Source organism: Anopheles stephensi, chromosome 2 (assembly GCF_013141755.1).
Source record: "Anopheles stephensi strain Indian chromosome 2, UCI_ANSTEP_V1.0, whole genome shotgun sequence".
Taxonomy (NCBI): Eukaryota; Metazoa; Arthropoda; class Insecta; order Diptera; family Culicidae; genus Anopheles; species Anopheles stephensi.
Genome location: NC_050202.1, coordinates 16,945,399 through 16,961,121, shown reverse-complemented (window position 1 = coordinate 16,961,121; position 15,723 = coordinate 16,945,399). Strand labels below are relative to the sequence as shown.

Below are 15,723 nucleotides of genomic sequence, written 5' to 3'. Positions count from 1 at the left end.
AAACCATTCGATTGGGGATAACAATCTCGTCCGTAAAATGGGAAGTGAATTAAATTTTATGTTCCACTATTAATCTCGCCACTTTGTATGCGCGTACCGAGGCGAGGGTTTTTGAAGTAGCGGTTTTGAGGTAGTTTTTTTTTCTCTCGGTTTTACTGCTTCATACCCACTAATGGATCAGTAATTGAATCTGTTTGTAGCAACATGTTGTTGCCACTGATTGGGTGTAAAATGCAAATTTTGCGAGTGTAATTAAAGTTGTGCCACGAGTTGTACGATTCCCAAATGGCAATGAAGCAAGCGACCAGCATCTGCGAGTATTCAGGCACCAGTTTCCTGCAGTACTCCTGCTCAGAGATTCTTGTAATGGAAGGAGGGGTGTTACAAATGGTGCGTAATAACGGCACAAACTCCCGGTGCAAATGGAATCAATTTCGGGCCACGCTATATTGTGCACAATCTCGCGGACAAGCAGATCGATGAGTGCCCGTTAGCGTGTGGAGGGGGGGGGGGGGGAGCTGGCTGGCATATGTGGAATACGGATTTCCAAGGAAATGAGCATCCATTTGTTGCTTGCGGTGGTTGGTACATCACTATTGGTTTTCGGGCAGATAGCAGGCCGTGATTGTGTCGTGCCTTTCATCAGGCGTACCTTGCGGCAGTTCCATCCATCTCGCATAGCAGTCTCCAGGAAAATCTAATCAGCGGAGGAATCCTCCCATACTCTCACCATCGTCTGCGAGTACAGGCGAGGATACCTGTATTGTACCTTGAACACACATTGTCTGCAATCCGTCACCAGCTTGGCTCGTTTTCGTGTGTGAATATGCTCCATCTGCGTCGTCTATTTGTGGTGTGGTGGAGCAAAGTGATGGCGAAGAATCATTCATCGCTGCTTCATAGGACGAACGAGGAGAAAGAAAGAAAGAAAGCCATGCATATTAGATGTTATAAATATAAAATGTAAATAGTGTTTTCAATAAATAAAACCCCTTTACATTCCTCGCAACAAAGGAAGGAGTGTAGCTGCGGGCCTTCGGATATCGAGAATAGATGTCCGCTCTCGATCGAAGCATTTTCACTAGCATTCAAATGAGATGCCATAAATCTTCGCCGCCCTCAACACGTTCGTAGATGTAATGGGCCCTTCCATTGATCGGTTTGGTGAATGTCGCTGGTGAAAGATCAACCATAGGACGGAAGGAATCCCGTTCGTATGTGAGCTGATAAAACGAGCAATTTCCTGCCAGAGTCAGGAACTGTAGCAATCGTATCTCCAAGAAGAAGAAGCCTCTGTCTTTTCTGGGGATTGTAACTGTTACACACGACACACGAGTGTCGTCCGGTTTGACTTGGCGTGGCCTACAACACTCCCGGCGTACGTACGGGGTTAAAGCTTCCGAGGGTATGTGTCTCTCTACGCCGTATCTCTGGGGACGGTTGTTGGAAAGATCCGCGCAAATGGCAACAGCAACAGCGGGCATAACGCCGCTCAAATGCGACAGCGAGACAAGCCACCGACGCGGGGCCGTCTGAGGATGGAAAAAAAGATATTGGAATCATCTCTCCCGGCACACACACAGCACACAGTACCTTTGATTTATAGCCGGAAATTGATTTGATTTGCTTCTTCCGGTTTCCTTCTTTTCCGTGTTCAAATCCGCTACGCCCGAAGTCTTCCGAGATCCGAGGCAAAGTGTAAGGATTGTTCCGCAAATCTTGTTGCGAATGGCTCATGTGTGTCAAGACGCGGAGAGATTTCGTTTTTTTCTGCGACCACCCTCCAGCTCCAATAACCTCCGCTCTCGATTTAGGCTACCGTAATTTGTCGAATTTATGAACCAACGTTTCTGTAAGCGAAAGGGTGTTCGGGAACAAATTGTGTAGTACTCGTACCTGTTTGAGCTGTCTGTGGCACAACGGTGGTTTCTATTAAATTTTCACCCGTGGTGGCGCCCTTACGAATTGGCATCGAATGTTGCTTCCTTTTTTTTGGGGGGTGGAGTTCCTCCATGTAAGGGTTGTGACTTACCGTAGAAGCTAGGGATGGGTGTCTTCTGGTACCTTGGCGGCGTAAGTGAAATCTATGTCCGCCGCTCGTTCTGGGACGGGCCGTGTAAAGGTGTGAATATTTTTATTTGAGAATTTACTTTTTCTTAACCGTTTACCGTCCCCTCCAAACCGGCCCGGTTAGATGCAATATATCAGTGTTAGAGGTATGAAAATTTAATGGCAGCGCTACTGGGCGTACGGGGAATGATTGTATTGCATTGTATGGTGGAATCTTCATAGATCTTGGCTGCTGGGGTGTTGAGGATAAATCACGCAAAATGCTTCCTGCTTGATGAATTTTATCTGACGAGTGTCTTTTTGTTCTTCTCTTATCTTCAAATTTGTGTTCTTTTTTGGAAAAAAGAATAAATTTTTTGGGATATCTGAGTGGTGGATCCTGTTTGCAGTATACCGTGTCGTACAATATAAAAAGTTCACTTAATTTTGTAAAAATGTGAAAGTGACATTATCTTGTCGATATTTACTGAATCGATATTGTTTTTGTACAACTTAGTTCAGGATCTTGGGAAATCAATAATTTCATGACATCAATCAGTAAATCATTACTGAATAGGTTTTTGCCAATTTGCATCAGATATAGCCAATATACGTTGCTACAAACAAAAGCACAACAGTTATTGAATTTATATATTTTTTTAATGTTTTAGACTTTTCCTCCTTTAATTTTTGTAAATTTTTAAACATTTTAATGGTCCTAGTTTCGTCCAGTTTATGATACATGAAATATTTCAAGGTGGGTTCAGTGAGTAGGGATGAGTGTCGCTCGCGTGGGGGACACTCATAAGAAAGTTTATAAATAGGGCAGAAAACACAATTATAACTCTCTTCGAATTTGGAATCTGAATACGACGCTTGGTAACTATTGCAACACACATCGATCCGAAACTCCGCGAATTCTTCAAGAGTATTTTCTGTTGAGCTTGCGAGTCTACGTAATTGCTGGAATAAGTTTTTTATGTTGTTAAATAATCAAACATTATATTTAGTATTTATTTTAGTATTTAATTTTTAATGCAATTTTTTTGAGTTAACAAAAATTGCGATGGAAAGAGAAACTGTTGCTAGCGTTTTTACCTTATGTTGAAATTCTGTTGGTACCGTTTATAAGAATCGAAAGTATTAGTATGGAAATTGGGTAAACAGAGTGGTCTTACTGTTTTATCCCACGCTGTAGATTAGAAGCATAGACCTTTTCTATTGCAATTTAATTTAAAATGTCTTTTTTGTAACCATCTTTCTTCAGTTTCATGAACTACTATTTGGCATTTTTGTTATTTTTTAAATAGAAACCAACGATACTTTTTTCGTAAATTACACAAGTCGAAATAAATTTTAGGTTTGAATCGCTCTCATAGTTTACAGATCTTATAATCATTAACAGATCGGTCACTAGTGAATTTTTATATTTAAAATTTTTGATAGTATTTTACGGTCAGGCCGTTTCTTACCAATTGTTGATTCATTAGCAATCGTTTTAAATATTTGGTTAATACCTCGTTTAGTATGTGTAAGTTCTTGACTGATAGCCGCAGACGTATTATGCAATTTTTTTAATCAGTTATGAAGCTAGCTTTTATTGTACAAGAAAATATTCTCACATCAATATACACTTGTATAGCCTAATATTGCTATCAAACCCATGCTGTATTGGAATTTGTCAATTATTAAGTAATAAATAAATTTAATATTAATCTTCTTCTACATTAAGGTGAAACTACAACCTCGAAAGGTCTCGGCCTGCCATTTTGGGCTTCTGTGGCTTGATTTTAACCGTAGCAAGGTATTCAAGCTCTGCCGTCGAGGAGGCGGTTCCGATGGGATTTGAACCCCGGTTCTGTCGTGTGAAGACCGGAGTCTTTATTGCTTGGGCCTCGGACAGCCAGAAATTTTATATAATTAGAGCATGTAAATGATTCAATAACAATTATTACAACAACAACAAAATAAGCATTATAAGACTCAAAAGTCAGAAGTCAACATTGTATTATTACAATTATATCCACCAGTGTAACATATACTGTAAAGGCTAAGATCAAAGAGAAACATACATTGAAATCTAGCTCTCTATTAATCTGCTGTTCATATTTGTATTGATGATATGAAATTATTCCACGAAAACTGTAAGAACTTATAATTTCAAATTACACACACTTCATTAAACTTTGCGTTCATTCAAGAGTATGTCGAATAATAACCGAAAAAAGTGTCGCTTCTTGGGCTCTTACGATAATTATCGCATCACCGTTATTTATGGCCGCGTAATAAAATGCAGCCATCATCAAAAGCAACAAATACAGCCGTAATTGAAATTGATACGAAATCATTTGGAATGAATTATTCTTTCAATATGCCACCCCTTTTTAACGATGACCAACATTTCATTTGCAGAGTGTGTATTTTTTGTGGTTGATTTTCACGAGAAGAGTAAAAAAACACACACACAAAGCACGCCTCACTAACCGGGAGGTCCCGAAAACAGTTTCAGCCGGGAAGCGGAAATGAAAACCAAACATTATGATACGGCCTCACATCGATGGCCCGGCCCGGCCCGGCGAACGGTCAACCGTGGCAAGGGTTGGCTGCACGTGGAGTTGGTGGTGTATTGTTTGCAATGATTACGGCTTAATAAATTTCACCTCATTGGGGGATGGGTTCCAATATGTGAACCCCGGGGTTCTAGCTCAGGCGCACCATGACACGACGTCGGCGACGGTTGCTATTACTACCACCGTGAACCTGAACGTGTTCAACGCATCCGTACGTATTTAAGGTTAATGCGACCGTAAATCATGAATATGAATAATATGCCGTGATGGGAGGATGGTGTGTGGACAAAACTTGTGCATTCCATAGTCAGAGTCTGAGCCAGAGTCGGTCCCGGCACTTCCGGTAACGGGGTTCACTGTCCCGAGCGTAGCGTGAAGGGTCTCTCTTTCGACCAGGTTTGATTTTTGCTTTAAACTGCACTATGAGACCGGATGAAAGTGAGGTTAAATTAAATTAAATTTAAATTCATTTTATGCATTGTATTTAATCCTTTTACTACTTCATACTGCAAATAGACAGGAATCTATTTTTATGGCAATAAGAGTACTTTAAGAACGTACTACTAAAGGCATCCTTAAATATCAAATAAATTATTTATTATTTTCTAACCTCATTTTTGACCAAATTATTACTTCGTAATCACCGACGCTCAAGCCGACGAGGGATAGTTAGGCAGGTCCATAAATAAAGGGTTGATTTTGAAGTGGACGTATGTGAGTATTTAAACAAAACGCACCGACGCAAACACTTGTCGATACGTCGTCGATCTGCATACGGCACACCTCGGTCCGTGGTATTAATCGTCGTATCATTACCACCACACTCGACCATACACTCTCGACAAACAGAGCGCGTTTTCCGACCCCCGGTTTCATTAGGGAGTGCAAACCGTATTGCAACAACCCTCGGGGGGTTATACGGTACGGTCGCTCCCGGTACCGAGAATACCGGAGTGTGGTCATAGACCTAAAGCTCATGCAGCAAAATTGAATTTAATGTAAACGCACGGAAATCAAACGAAGGCCGCCCTTTTGCTATCCAAAATCGAGCACCAAGCAACCGCTAGGAACGCTTCCAAAATCTGTACCCAGCAGCCGACAACTCCAGGGATTTCTCAGGTTGGTAGCCGGTCTCTGCAACCAAACCTGTCACCTATCTCTTTCGACGTTGGCTGGTACAATATGAATTATGTAACGAAAACAATAGCGTTTGAAATTTATGCATACTTGCAAGTGGGAGGTCCGAGTATGTATTTTCACCGCCGCACCGAAAAAAGGGTGACAAAGTTAAAAGGCGTTCTAGCGTGGCTGATCATAACGAGCGAGGGGAAGAACGCCTAAGCCGTGGAATTTCCGTTGACAGCGGTTACAATATGGAAATTGTTGTTCAGGGAAGGGGGGGTGGGAGGGAATCTTTTGCGAAAGTTCAAAAGACAATGTAAGGAACACAGGAAGGATTATGGAGCTGTGGAGGACGCAGAGAGCTGGTTCGGGGATGGCAGAAGAACGGGCTATAGAATAGTTGACTACGATGCGATACTCCCATAAGAATGTTGTTTTAAACGAATAGTGTGTTGAACTCAATTTAACCATTTATTTTGCTTTGTTTGGCTCCCGTTTCAGATATCCGTCTGTGATGACTACAGCTTACCGATTGACTTTGTAAAGAAACGACCGTCCAGTTTTGATCCCTGCCTCGTACAGCATATACCAACCAATTGGGCCTCCCCAAGTCCACAATCAGATCACGTAAGTACTTACAACAAACTTTCTTATAACTTTCCAGTTTCATGATATGTGCGCCTGAAGGTAGGCAATTTCAGTTCAAAATGGCTTATTAGCTGATGATTTTTTTTCTCAAGGCAAAGATTCACTGCTCAAGATCTATAACCGTTCAATTTCTCTACCAGCATCCCTGGGGTCATAAAACAAGTTCTTAAACGAAGCGATTGCATACTTTCAGGCGCAGATCATGATACAACCTCTATCTCTTAAAAATCGTTTCATTCATACTGGTCATTGACTGTTCCGTAATGCGCATCATAATTAATCAACTCTTAGTTACCACTGGCGAATGGTGGTGCCGTTTGCCAAGCCCTGCTGGCAGAAAATCAAATCATTTTGGCTTGTTGGCTAGGCAACAACTCTGGACTTCAACCACTTGCGCACCACGGCAGAAGATACCGTTTAATCATAAACACTCCACATTTTACCGTTCGCCGCACTTTGAAGAACGTCTCGGTCTCTGATTGCTTCCTTGCCCTCGAGATCGCGGCAGATGCATCCATAACCGATGCTCCAACGCGGTACGGTCGCAATCGCCCGTGGTGCAAATAATTACTTTTTAAATGGACAAAAAATTGAACTACCATAATTTAATTGAATTAGAATTTAATTAAAACGCAAATAAATTACTTTCGCTGTCAGATACGGGGTGCCGTCGTTATTGTTGCGCCGTTGCGTCGTTTGTTGTGGTCGTTGGGCGAAAATACGGGCCGAACGTACGGGCCAGATACCTTCACCTGAAGGCAATAATCGGTAGGAACTGGGGCATTCGAGTGTTTGTTAGGTGTGTTTCAGGTTGACCAGGATTTTGACCAGCCTTTGGGGGTTTGGCGATGTTCCGGATTCACTTCTTGTAAGAGGCCCAGTGAGTGGTTTTGGGTAGATGGTGAGCTCGTGTGCAATACGCAACGTGGATGAAGGTGATTGTAAATAAATTATGAGACGAGATGGGTCTAGGAGTGTTGGAATGTCGATTGTGTTGGAGCAACAGAGTCCGGCATGGGTTCTTGCATGGAGTGATGAATTATTCACGGCATGTGCTTCGCAAATGAATGTCGAATGTGCGTTAGGAAAGGAAGATATCAGCGAGAGGATGGCCTTCAGTAGAAGTAGGCTTCTTTCAGCAGCCGAACTCTAATAGTAGAACTTTTATTTACAAAATACATTTTACTTACAAAAGCATTGAACGTCTGTTTGTTATGTATGGAAAGTGGCTGACTACCGGTCTTACTACAGTCTGAGCAGATTTATCCACTCAAAACACCTGTCACGACAGACGAAGCATGAAGGACTATTCAGAACCTATGAGACGTGGACTCTATCAAATACTGGGAATACTCTCTTAGTCACGTTCGAGGGGAAGGTGTTCTTCTTCTTCTTCTTCTTCTTTGGCACTACAACCTCGAGAGGTCTCGGCCTGCCATTTCTGGTTTTCTGTGACTAGATTTTAGTCAGCTTTTAGAGTAGTCAGTTTTAGCTTTTAGAGTAGTCAGCTCTGCGTGCGGGGAGGCGGTCTGGATGGGATTTGAACCCCGGTCATGCCGTGTGAAGACCGGCGCCGGTATCGCCTCGGCCACCGGACCGCCTCACCAGACTCCGGAAGGTGCTCAACTCAGCGAATTAGACTCACCAGACTCCGGTTGGCTGGTCATGTCATGAGACTGGCACCGGACAACCTTATCCGTAAAATCTGTTTAAAGCGTCCACAGAATCATTGACAGAGGTGGCTTGGTAGACCCTGATAGATGATGCCTCAATTTTCCACCAAAAGTATCGAGCTATTGAATGTCATTTAACTACAACAAACAGGTTTCGAATAATTTGCACCTCGTCTAAACCTTTTAAGACACACAACAACATAATCGAGTGCGAGTGATTTGAAAGATTTTCAACTTGAACAAGCAATAAGGACGGACCAAGGCACAACTTCAGCCCCAGATTAAACAAGTGGTGTTGTTCTTCGCGACTTTACTTCAATCCACACCCACGGACAAACACCGCTGCGAGAAGAAATTAAAGCCTTAATTGGATGTCAGCTAGATTAAGCCCTGTTCACCTGGTGAACAGTGTACGCTCCGTGACAGCGCGACAAGAGCATGGTCCACCGTTAATCGCTTCCGACAGACTCGTTTCCATCCACACTCACACACACACACACTCCATTGCACCTGATACCGAGGACAGCAAAATGCTCCTCTCGTGCTTCAGCGACAGTAGCTCGAAATTAGCGGTAGGAAAAGTTTTTCCACCGAAACCTCATTAAGGATGGGTGTTGATAATTTTAGCGCCAGTCGTTAATGGAAGGGCGCCAGTGTATGTTGGCGCAAAAAAATTGGCCATCTAAATTCAACTAATAATCGTAAAAATCAATATTCATTGTATTTGTTTGCACGGGCAAGTGATACAATGTGAGGTAGAGGTTGGATTTTTTTCTGTTGGGTTTTGACGGTCGATAACAATGGCCGGGCTTTGTTGATATGGTGATAGGATTAACATGCTTTGTGGTTTTAGAGGGTTTTGTGGCATTTTTTTTTGCTGACTGGTTTTAAAATGAGATTAAGTCATACTACAGGTGAAACCTGGTACAATGTATCTGAACTAACAACGCCTAAAGGTATGCAGTCCGAATTTTGAAAGAATCTTTTTAATAGAGTTTGGAGGCATATTTGACATTTTCGATTTGTGTCCTATTTTCAAACAGTCAAAAATTGCCTGGAGGGCTTTTTTACTTGATTATCGATCCAAGAATCGCTTGTTTTGAACGGTGAACGTTGATGGCGTGATTTAAGCTTCTGATCGTAGGTGATTCGTGTGTCCAAATTCATGTTCCTGTGACAAATAGATACGGAGTGCAGATCTGCCACCTTTTTGTAAATTCTTAGATTTGCTTTTGTCAGCTTGATACAAAAGCCTTTTCTTTTTTGTGGCTCTCCAACTCCTCAACAACTTCAAGAGATATTACCCTGCCATTACTGACTTCCATCGTTTAATTTACCGGTAACTGGATAGATAATTCTGCCTGCGGGACTTCAGCGTCATTAACTTAACATAAAAATGCATAAAAAAATAACCCAAATACTTACAAATAAGATAGTTGAGAAAAAAATTATCTCAAAATTAAGACTACTTCAAGATTACTTTACAAGATTAAGACTACTTCTACTTCAAGAGTATGTAAACTACCTCAAATTTATTGAATCTTAACCATATTCTAACAAAGCTTGGCAAATATTGTCCCTGTAACTCTGCTTAAAATCTGCATTATGTGAAGTTCTATTTAGCTTTCCCCAGGTTTTTGATTTTTGTTTTGCCTCTCAGCACCTGAAAGTATGCAAATATATTTTTTAGAGTATTTTGTTAAGCTCTTCCAACATTTCTTTGCAGCAACAGCCCAGAAACACTCTAAAAAGTTCAAAAATTCTTGTAAAGATCTGTGTATTTTTAGGCTTTGGAGCAAATGGTGGATGAAGACAGAATTGGAAGAGATACACAGGTATTAGAATATTTCCGAAGTCTCAAGTTCAAGGTTCATTTGATCCACATATGAAGGGTTCACTTAAACAAGCTCATAGTTCGTAATCAGTTTCAAATCACCTAACACCAACTTCCGTTCAATTTCCCCCAAAAAAAAGAGTGAACTATTTTCTTATGACGTAAATGTGCGCTTCGTTTAGGGCAATCGATAAATTTGAAAGACAACATATGCAGGTAAACGGCAAGTGTGTCTAAAATGCCCTTATCAAAACCTTGCTCATCGTTTTGCGCACCGCCGGACTCTTCTTTACACTGCAAAATGTTTCCACCGGTCATATTCTTCACCCCATGAGTGTGTGAGCTTCCTTTTTTTTCTGCCTTCATTCTTTCTCCGAGGTTTTTGTCTAAATATAGCGACCAAGTTGCAGTGCGCGAGACCTTGGAGTGTCTTCTCCAGCTCGTGAAACGTGCAGTGCAGTGAAGTTGTTTCTGCCTAGAAACAAACCAACATCGTAAAACCAACGGCAGAGAGCATAACCATGTGCAATCTAGTTCCGTTTTTTTGTTTGTGTCTCTATTGTTCCTCCATCCACCGGTAATATGTGTTCTTTCCAGTAGGCCCGTTAGGAGAGTATGTGTCGGAGTGCTTGCAAAAAGTACAGAAAAATGTAAAAAAAGTACTATGGACCCAGTCTCGGGTACAAGTATTGGATGATATCCGTGTACTAGACCGTCCAAACCCGTTCCATTGGATCGGAAGCCTAGGCAACTACGGCCATACCTTCCTACCGAACGACCATCAACGACAGCGCGGAATCAACCTCCAGTAGCAGTCGCTAATGACGGTGCAGCCAGTCCGAACGCAACCATTCCGAATCCGAAAAATCGAATCGCCCGGAAGCAACAACAAAAGGTATTTCTCCCTTTGCGGAATGCGTCGATTTTTTTTATTGTTATCAAGAAGCCACGTTTGGTCCTCGTGGAGGGTCCTGACAATCCAGCACGACCGGTAAAGAGAGTTTAGCGGAGAAGTTATTTCTCGTTTTTTGCATTGTTATTGGTTTCGTCTGATGTTGGCCGATATCGCCAAACGAATCTCGAACCCCCGGGAGAAGATGGGGCACATTGTTGCTATTCGCTAAATGGGACTGAAGTCGAGTTTCGATTTCCTGCTTTCTATACACACCGGGAAGCACTTCAGCCGTCGTTCAGGACGCGTCGTCCACTGACTCCCTCACCAAACCAAACCAGTCATTTGCTGCTCCTAACCAACTGGAATGGGGGGGGGGGGGTAAGTGAGCAAGGCTTTGGTATTTGGATGGTATTTTGCTAGAGCAAAAATTTATAATCGTTCAATATTGGGTTTTAAATATTTTACACACGGTTGTGCTCGTGCCCGACCAATCCATGACTCGACCAGGAACGGCTCTAGTTAGTTACAATGGATCGGGATTTTCCAATAATGCCACGCTCCGTCTCTCTCTCTCTCTCTGCGAGCCACCAGGCCTTTTTGTCCACAATTTGTCCCCCTAGACCTAGACTCTTATCGAGATGTAGAATTGATGCTTGGTGAGCGGTTTTTTCAAACTCTGGCCCTCGTATTTGCTATGTTGTTGTACTGACGCTGAATATTAAATAGCCTCGATGCCTCGGGAAGGACCGCCTCAACTCACCCGCCGGGAGGGAAAGTCATCCCCGAAAAATAATGTTCGATAAATATTTCATAATGAGAGAGCACGAGATTCCACATTCCCACGTCGCAGGACGTGAGAAGCTAATTTGAATGAGTCTTTTATTGTGAATCTTTTCCCTGCAGACGCGAGGGAGCGAAGCAGGGGAACATCGTAATGGGGAAATTTAATTAAATAAAAGAAAATAATTCCTCCCACATGTGCGCCTCGATGCTCTCGCTCCTGACCAGCGTCAGTTTTAGTGCTAAATAATATACACCACAATGGGGTGGGGGACGTTTGGTGGTATCACACCTCTTTTCGCAGGATTAACTTTATGTGCCAGAGTTTCAATTTAAATTTATGTAAATTGTGTTAGCGACAGTGTTTCGGATTTGTGCTGTACCGGGAGGCTCGAACAAGGTGACTCCAGTTTTTCTCCTCATTTTTGGGTGGTTGAGTGAGCTTAAACCGATCGGCGATAATATCGGCGAAAAGTTTTTGGGTGTGAAAAATATTAGAGCGCGGCGGAGTCGCTCTGTGATAGAGCTCTCTCTCTCTCTCTCTCTCTCTCTCTCTCTCTCTCTGGTATCTAAATATTCATGAGCCTAATCGAATTAACTCACGCGAAGTAACGCGAAGAAATTTATTCAATTTCCCGTGTGCACGCACCGGGGCTCCCTCACCGAAATGATGGTGAGGAGCTCAAAAATTGCAACCTTTTTGCAAGCAACACGATATCACGGAATAGAAATTCTACGTGGCACTGGTCGCCCCATTCCCAAAAATGGGTCCAAAATATTAATCGCACCTCGCCGTGTGTTTGGAGGATTGCATGCTTTCTGTTTACAACCATAAATTAAAATTGTCATAAATTACCCACCAGCGTCTCCATACCCGAGGGATCAAGATGTCACCTTCGCCCAGTACGCTTGGCGTGCTTTCAGGTCGAGTGGAAAGTAGACAGAAAAACACACACACACAAGTTCTGTTTGCTTTCGGGATTTTTTGAGCCAGAAGGTGCATGCAACTCCTTGTCACCGTGGTGGCGGTTCCTGTCACTGTGAGCAGAGGATTTGCACTATTTGACATTACATGGCGCACGGTTCGCGTGGGTTTCGTGTGGTTCGCGTGAATGGAAAGCCCCAACGGGGATTCATCAATTCACACATGTGGGACCACCATGTTCACGGTACGGCTCTCCATAGGCTCTCGGGAGCCTGCGGCTGTTTGGGGTGTGTATCTGTCGTGTGAGCACCCGCCCGCTTTCGCAATGGTTTGAGGTTAGCAGAGGTATCGACAGGATGGGACATGGATTATGGAGCGATACGCCACGACCTAAACGGGTCCCTCGGCGAGGGTTCTACCCCGATGGTATGTGTCCCGCTCGAGGGGTTAGGAGATAATCGATTTTTGAAATGTTTATGGTTGGGTAAACTGGGATTCAATACAGCGCGCTCGTAAGGTGAGCTCGTATCGCGCCTTTGGGATTTGAATGGTGCTTTTTATAGTTGGACTCTGAGTCCTGAGGAGAGATAACATTGGAATTGATTTTTTTTTTTTCTGTTCGTTTGGTGTATTGGCATACAAATCCCCTAACTCCTTTAATTATTGCTAGATATAAAACTTGCTATAAAAACGGTATAAAATACTTGAATTATTCGCCTAATGTCCTGCTTTCCCTTGCTACTCATTTTAGGTTTCATTTCTAGAACCATTAATACTGCAACAACCCTTGTCAGCGGTTCCGACCATCGTCAACAGTAACATACCGGCAAGCGCTACACTCACATCCGGCATTCCAGCTGGTGGTACCATCGGTCGTCCATCGCTTCCCTTAGTACCGTCCGCTTCCGGTCCATCCCTGTGTCAGTCGCAAACGGTGCCGGATGCAGCGGCCACTGCTGCCGCCAACACGGTCGCTATCAAGACGCTCGAAGAGATCTTCGACACACATCGCAGCTACAAAGCCACCGGGAGACACCGTGCAAGGAGTCGTACCCGCCGTCCGGACAGTTGTTCGGAGGTGAAATATATTAATCAAAATTTTAGTTCCGGTAGGTAGCTTTCATACGCAGACGATTGTTCGGAAATGTTTCTTACGATCCTTTGTGAAATTACGTATTCCAGGTTCGTCTGCACCGGTGTCCTCAGAGGAGGAGGACAACGACGAGGAAGAGGACGAGCTAAGTAAGATACCGGAGCTTAACTCTCCGGATAGTATTTCGGACGATTTGGTCCAGCCACTTCCACTGCGCCAGAGTCCAGTTAAAACCACTGGTCCAGATACAGCCAAAAGGAATCCTTCCCCGTACTACTATTCAGATCTGCTGAAGAATAAACAGCGAGAAAAGGAAGGAATCGATCGTGAAGAAGTTACTCAGGAAGAAGGTGGTGGTCAAGAAGAACCTACCCCCAAGCCCACTACATCGTCACAAGCTCCCGGCGACGGTGGAAGTACACGGCAGGGTCGTGAAGTTGGTGTACGCTACAAGAAGAGCAGCAGCCTAGACACACCCGGAGCGGAGAAAGAAGTTTGCCTACCGAAGCGCTACTCCATCACAGAGGAAGGTGTGCGTATCATCCGGTGCGACTCACCGTCCACGACTACCTCGGACGATTCGGACTGCTCCGAATGTTGCAAGCGTCGGGCGTGGCATGCGCAAGCATTAGCCATCACACGTGCAAGCTGTAACGTTGGTCCCCTGGTCGATGCTAGTTCGATGCCACCGCACCGTTTGCTAGGACCAGCGGCAGTCTGTGCCTGTGCGACGCCGGCCTTCGGCGATGATAACGATGAACTCTTCCGTCCGCGCAGTATATTCTACGTGCACCAACCGGGCGCCGAAGACTGTGCCGACTGTGCGCTGAGCGCTGACCCTGCCGCCCTAGTGCCGAACGCAGCCGTACCGGACGAGATGGCGAACGTGCGCACCCGCCAGATCTACGAGACGGCGTTCGATTCGAAGATTACCCGGTCGGACGACGATCTGGACGAGGTGGACCGGATCACGAACCAGAGCGTGCTGCTGCAGCTGACGAAGAGTAACAGCAGCAGTGCGAGCAACATGGTCTCCGGCCAGGGTCGCAGCAAGCGGCTGGAGACGAAGCGCAACAAAGCTGCTTCCAGTAAAACGCCTTCCACTAGTCAGCCGGCACCGGTCGGTGGGCCCGACACTGAAGGGCCGGACGAGATTGCCAAAGCGGACCAACTGTTGGCGCAAGACCTGCAGGAGAAGTTACAGATCGACAAACAAATGGACAATATCGCAAACGCAAACTCAACGTCTTCCTCACAGCTTCCCTTGCGGGGATACACACCATCCCCACCCTCCACCGCACCGCTGCCGATGAAGTTCCCCGGCAAGCACGAACGGTTCTTCATCAACAGCATCAAGAGTGCGCCGAATCTTCCCTCCTCGAACGCGGTTGCACAGCACCCACGGCTCAAGGACCTCCGGCTGGACATACAGAACGTGCGCAACAATGAAGTTCCTTCGGGTAGCTGCGATGGTAGCATGAACGACGGTGCACCGTTCAGCCATGGCAGCAAGGTCGGTGAGCGGCCCCGGTCAACGCTGTGTCTGGAGCCGGAGCGTGTGCTCGAGCTGAAGCGAGGACATCGCACGTCGCACCACCATCACGGCAAACAGTCGGCACATCAGCAGCGGGGGCGCAATTTTTCTTCCACGGAAAGTATGGCCACATCGAGCAGTGGTGGTAGCATGGAGTCACTCAAGTCCAGCACCAGCGAGGGTAACCGAAGCACGTCCAGCTCGGATTCGCGCCACTCGTCATCGCTTAGCTCACACAGCTCCGATTCGGGACCTTCGTTGGCGTTCCCGCTGCGTGTGCCGGTAGCCGTACACAACAAGCTAAACATTTTGAGTCCCATCTCGGATAAATCGTCCCAGGAACCGGGATCCGAGACGTCGGACATTAACAATCGGAACAACAACTCCCAGAAACAGTCGCCGGTGGATGGGACGGGGGTGAATGTAGTGAGCACCACTACCGCTGGAGGTACCTTGACCTCCAAGAAGGAGGGTGAAGAGAGCGTCACAAACGCTGGTGGAAGTGCCGTAGGTACGGAGGCTGTGAAAACGAGCGTCACAAAGAGACGTTCGGCACCGAACAAGGCTTTGTTGTTAATAACGGGTAAGTGGTACGGCGGG

The 15,723-nt window shown here is 44.9% G+C and overlaps 1 protein-coding gene across 1 annotated transcript in view; it reads left to right on the top strand.

The window, feature by feature from the left end:
* The window catches only part of LOC118507221, a 119,988-nt gene that overhangs the window by 95,353 nt on the left and 8,912 nt on the right, over nucleotides 1-15,723 (top strand). Inside the window, exons 4-6 of the mRNA XM_036045376.1 lie at nucleotides 6,243-6,368; nucleotides 13,248-13,605; nucleotides 13,679-15,706. Coding sequence (XP_035901269.1) covers nucleotides 6,243-6,368; nucleotides 13,248-13,605; nucleotides 13,679-15,706 — 2,512 coding nt within the window. The remainder of the gene's footprint in view (nucleotides 1-6,242; nucleotides 6,369-13,247; nucleotides 13,606-13,678; nucleotides 15,707-15,723) is intronic.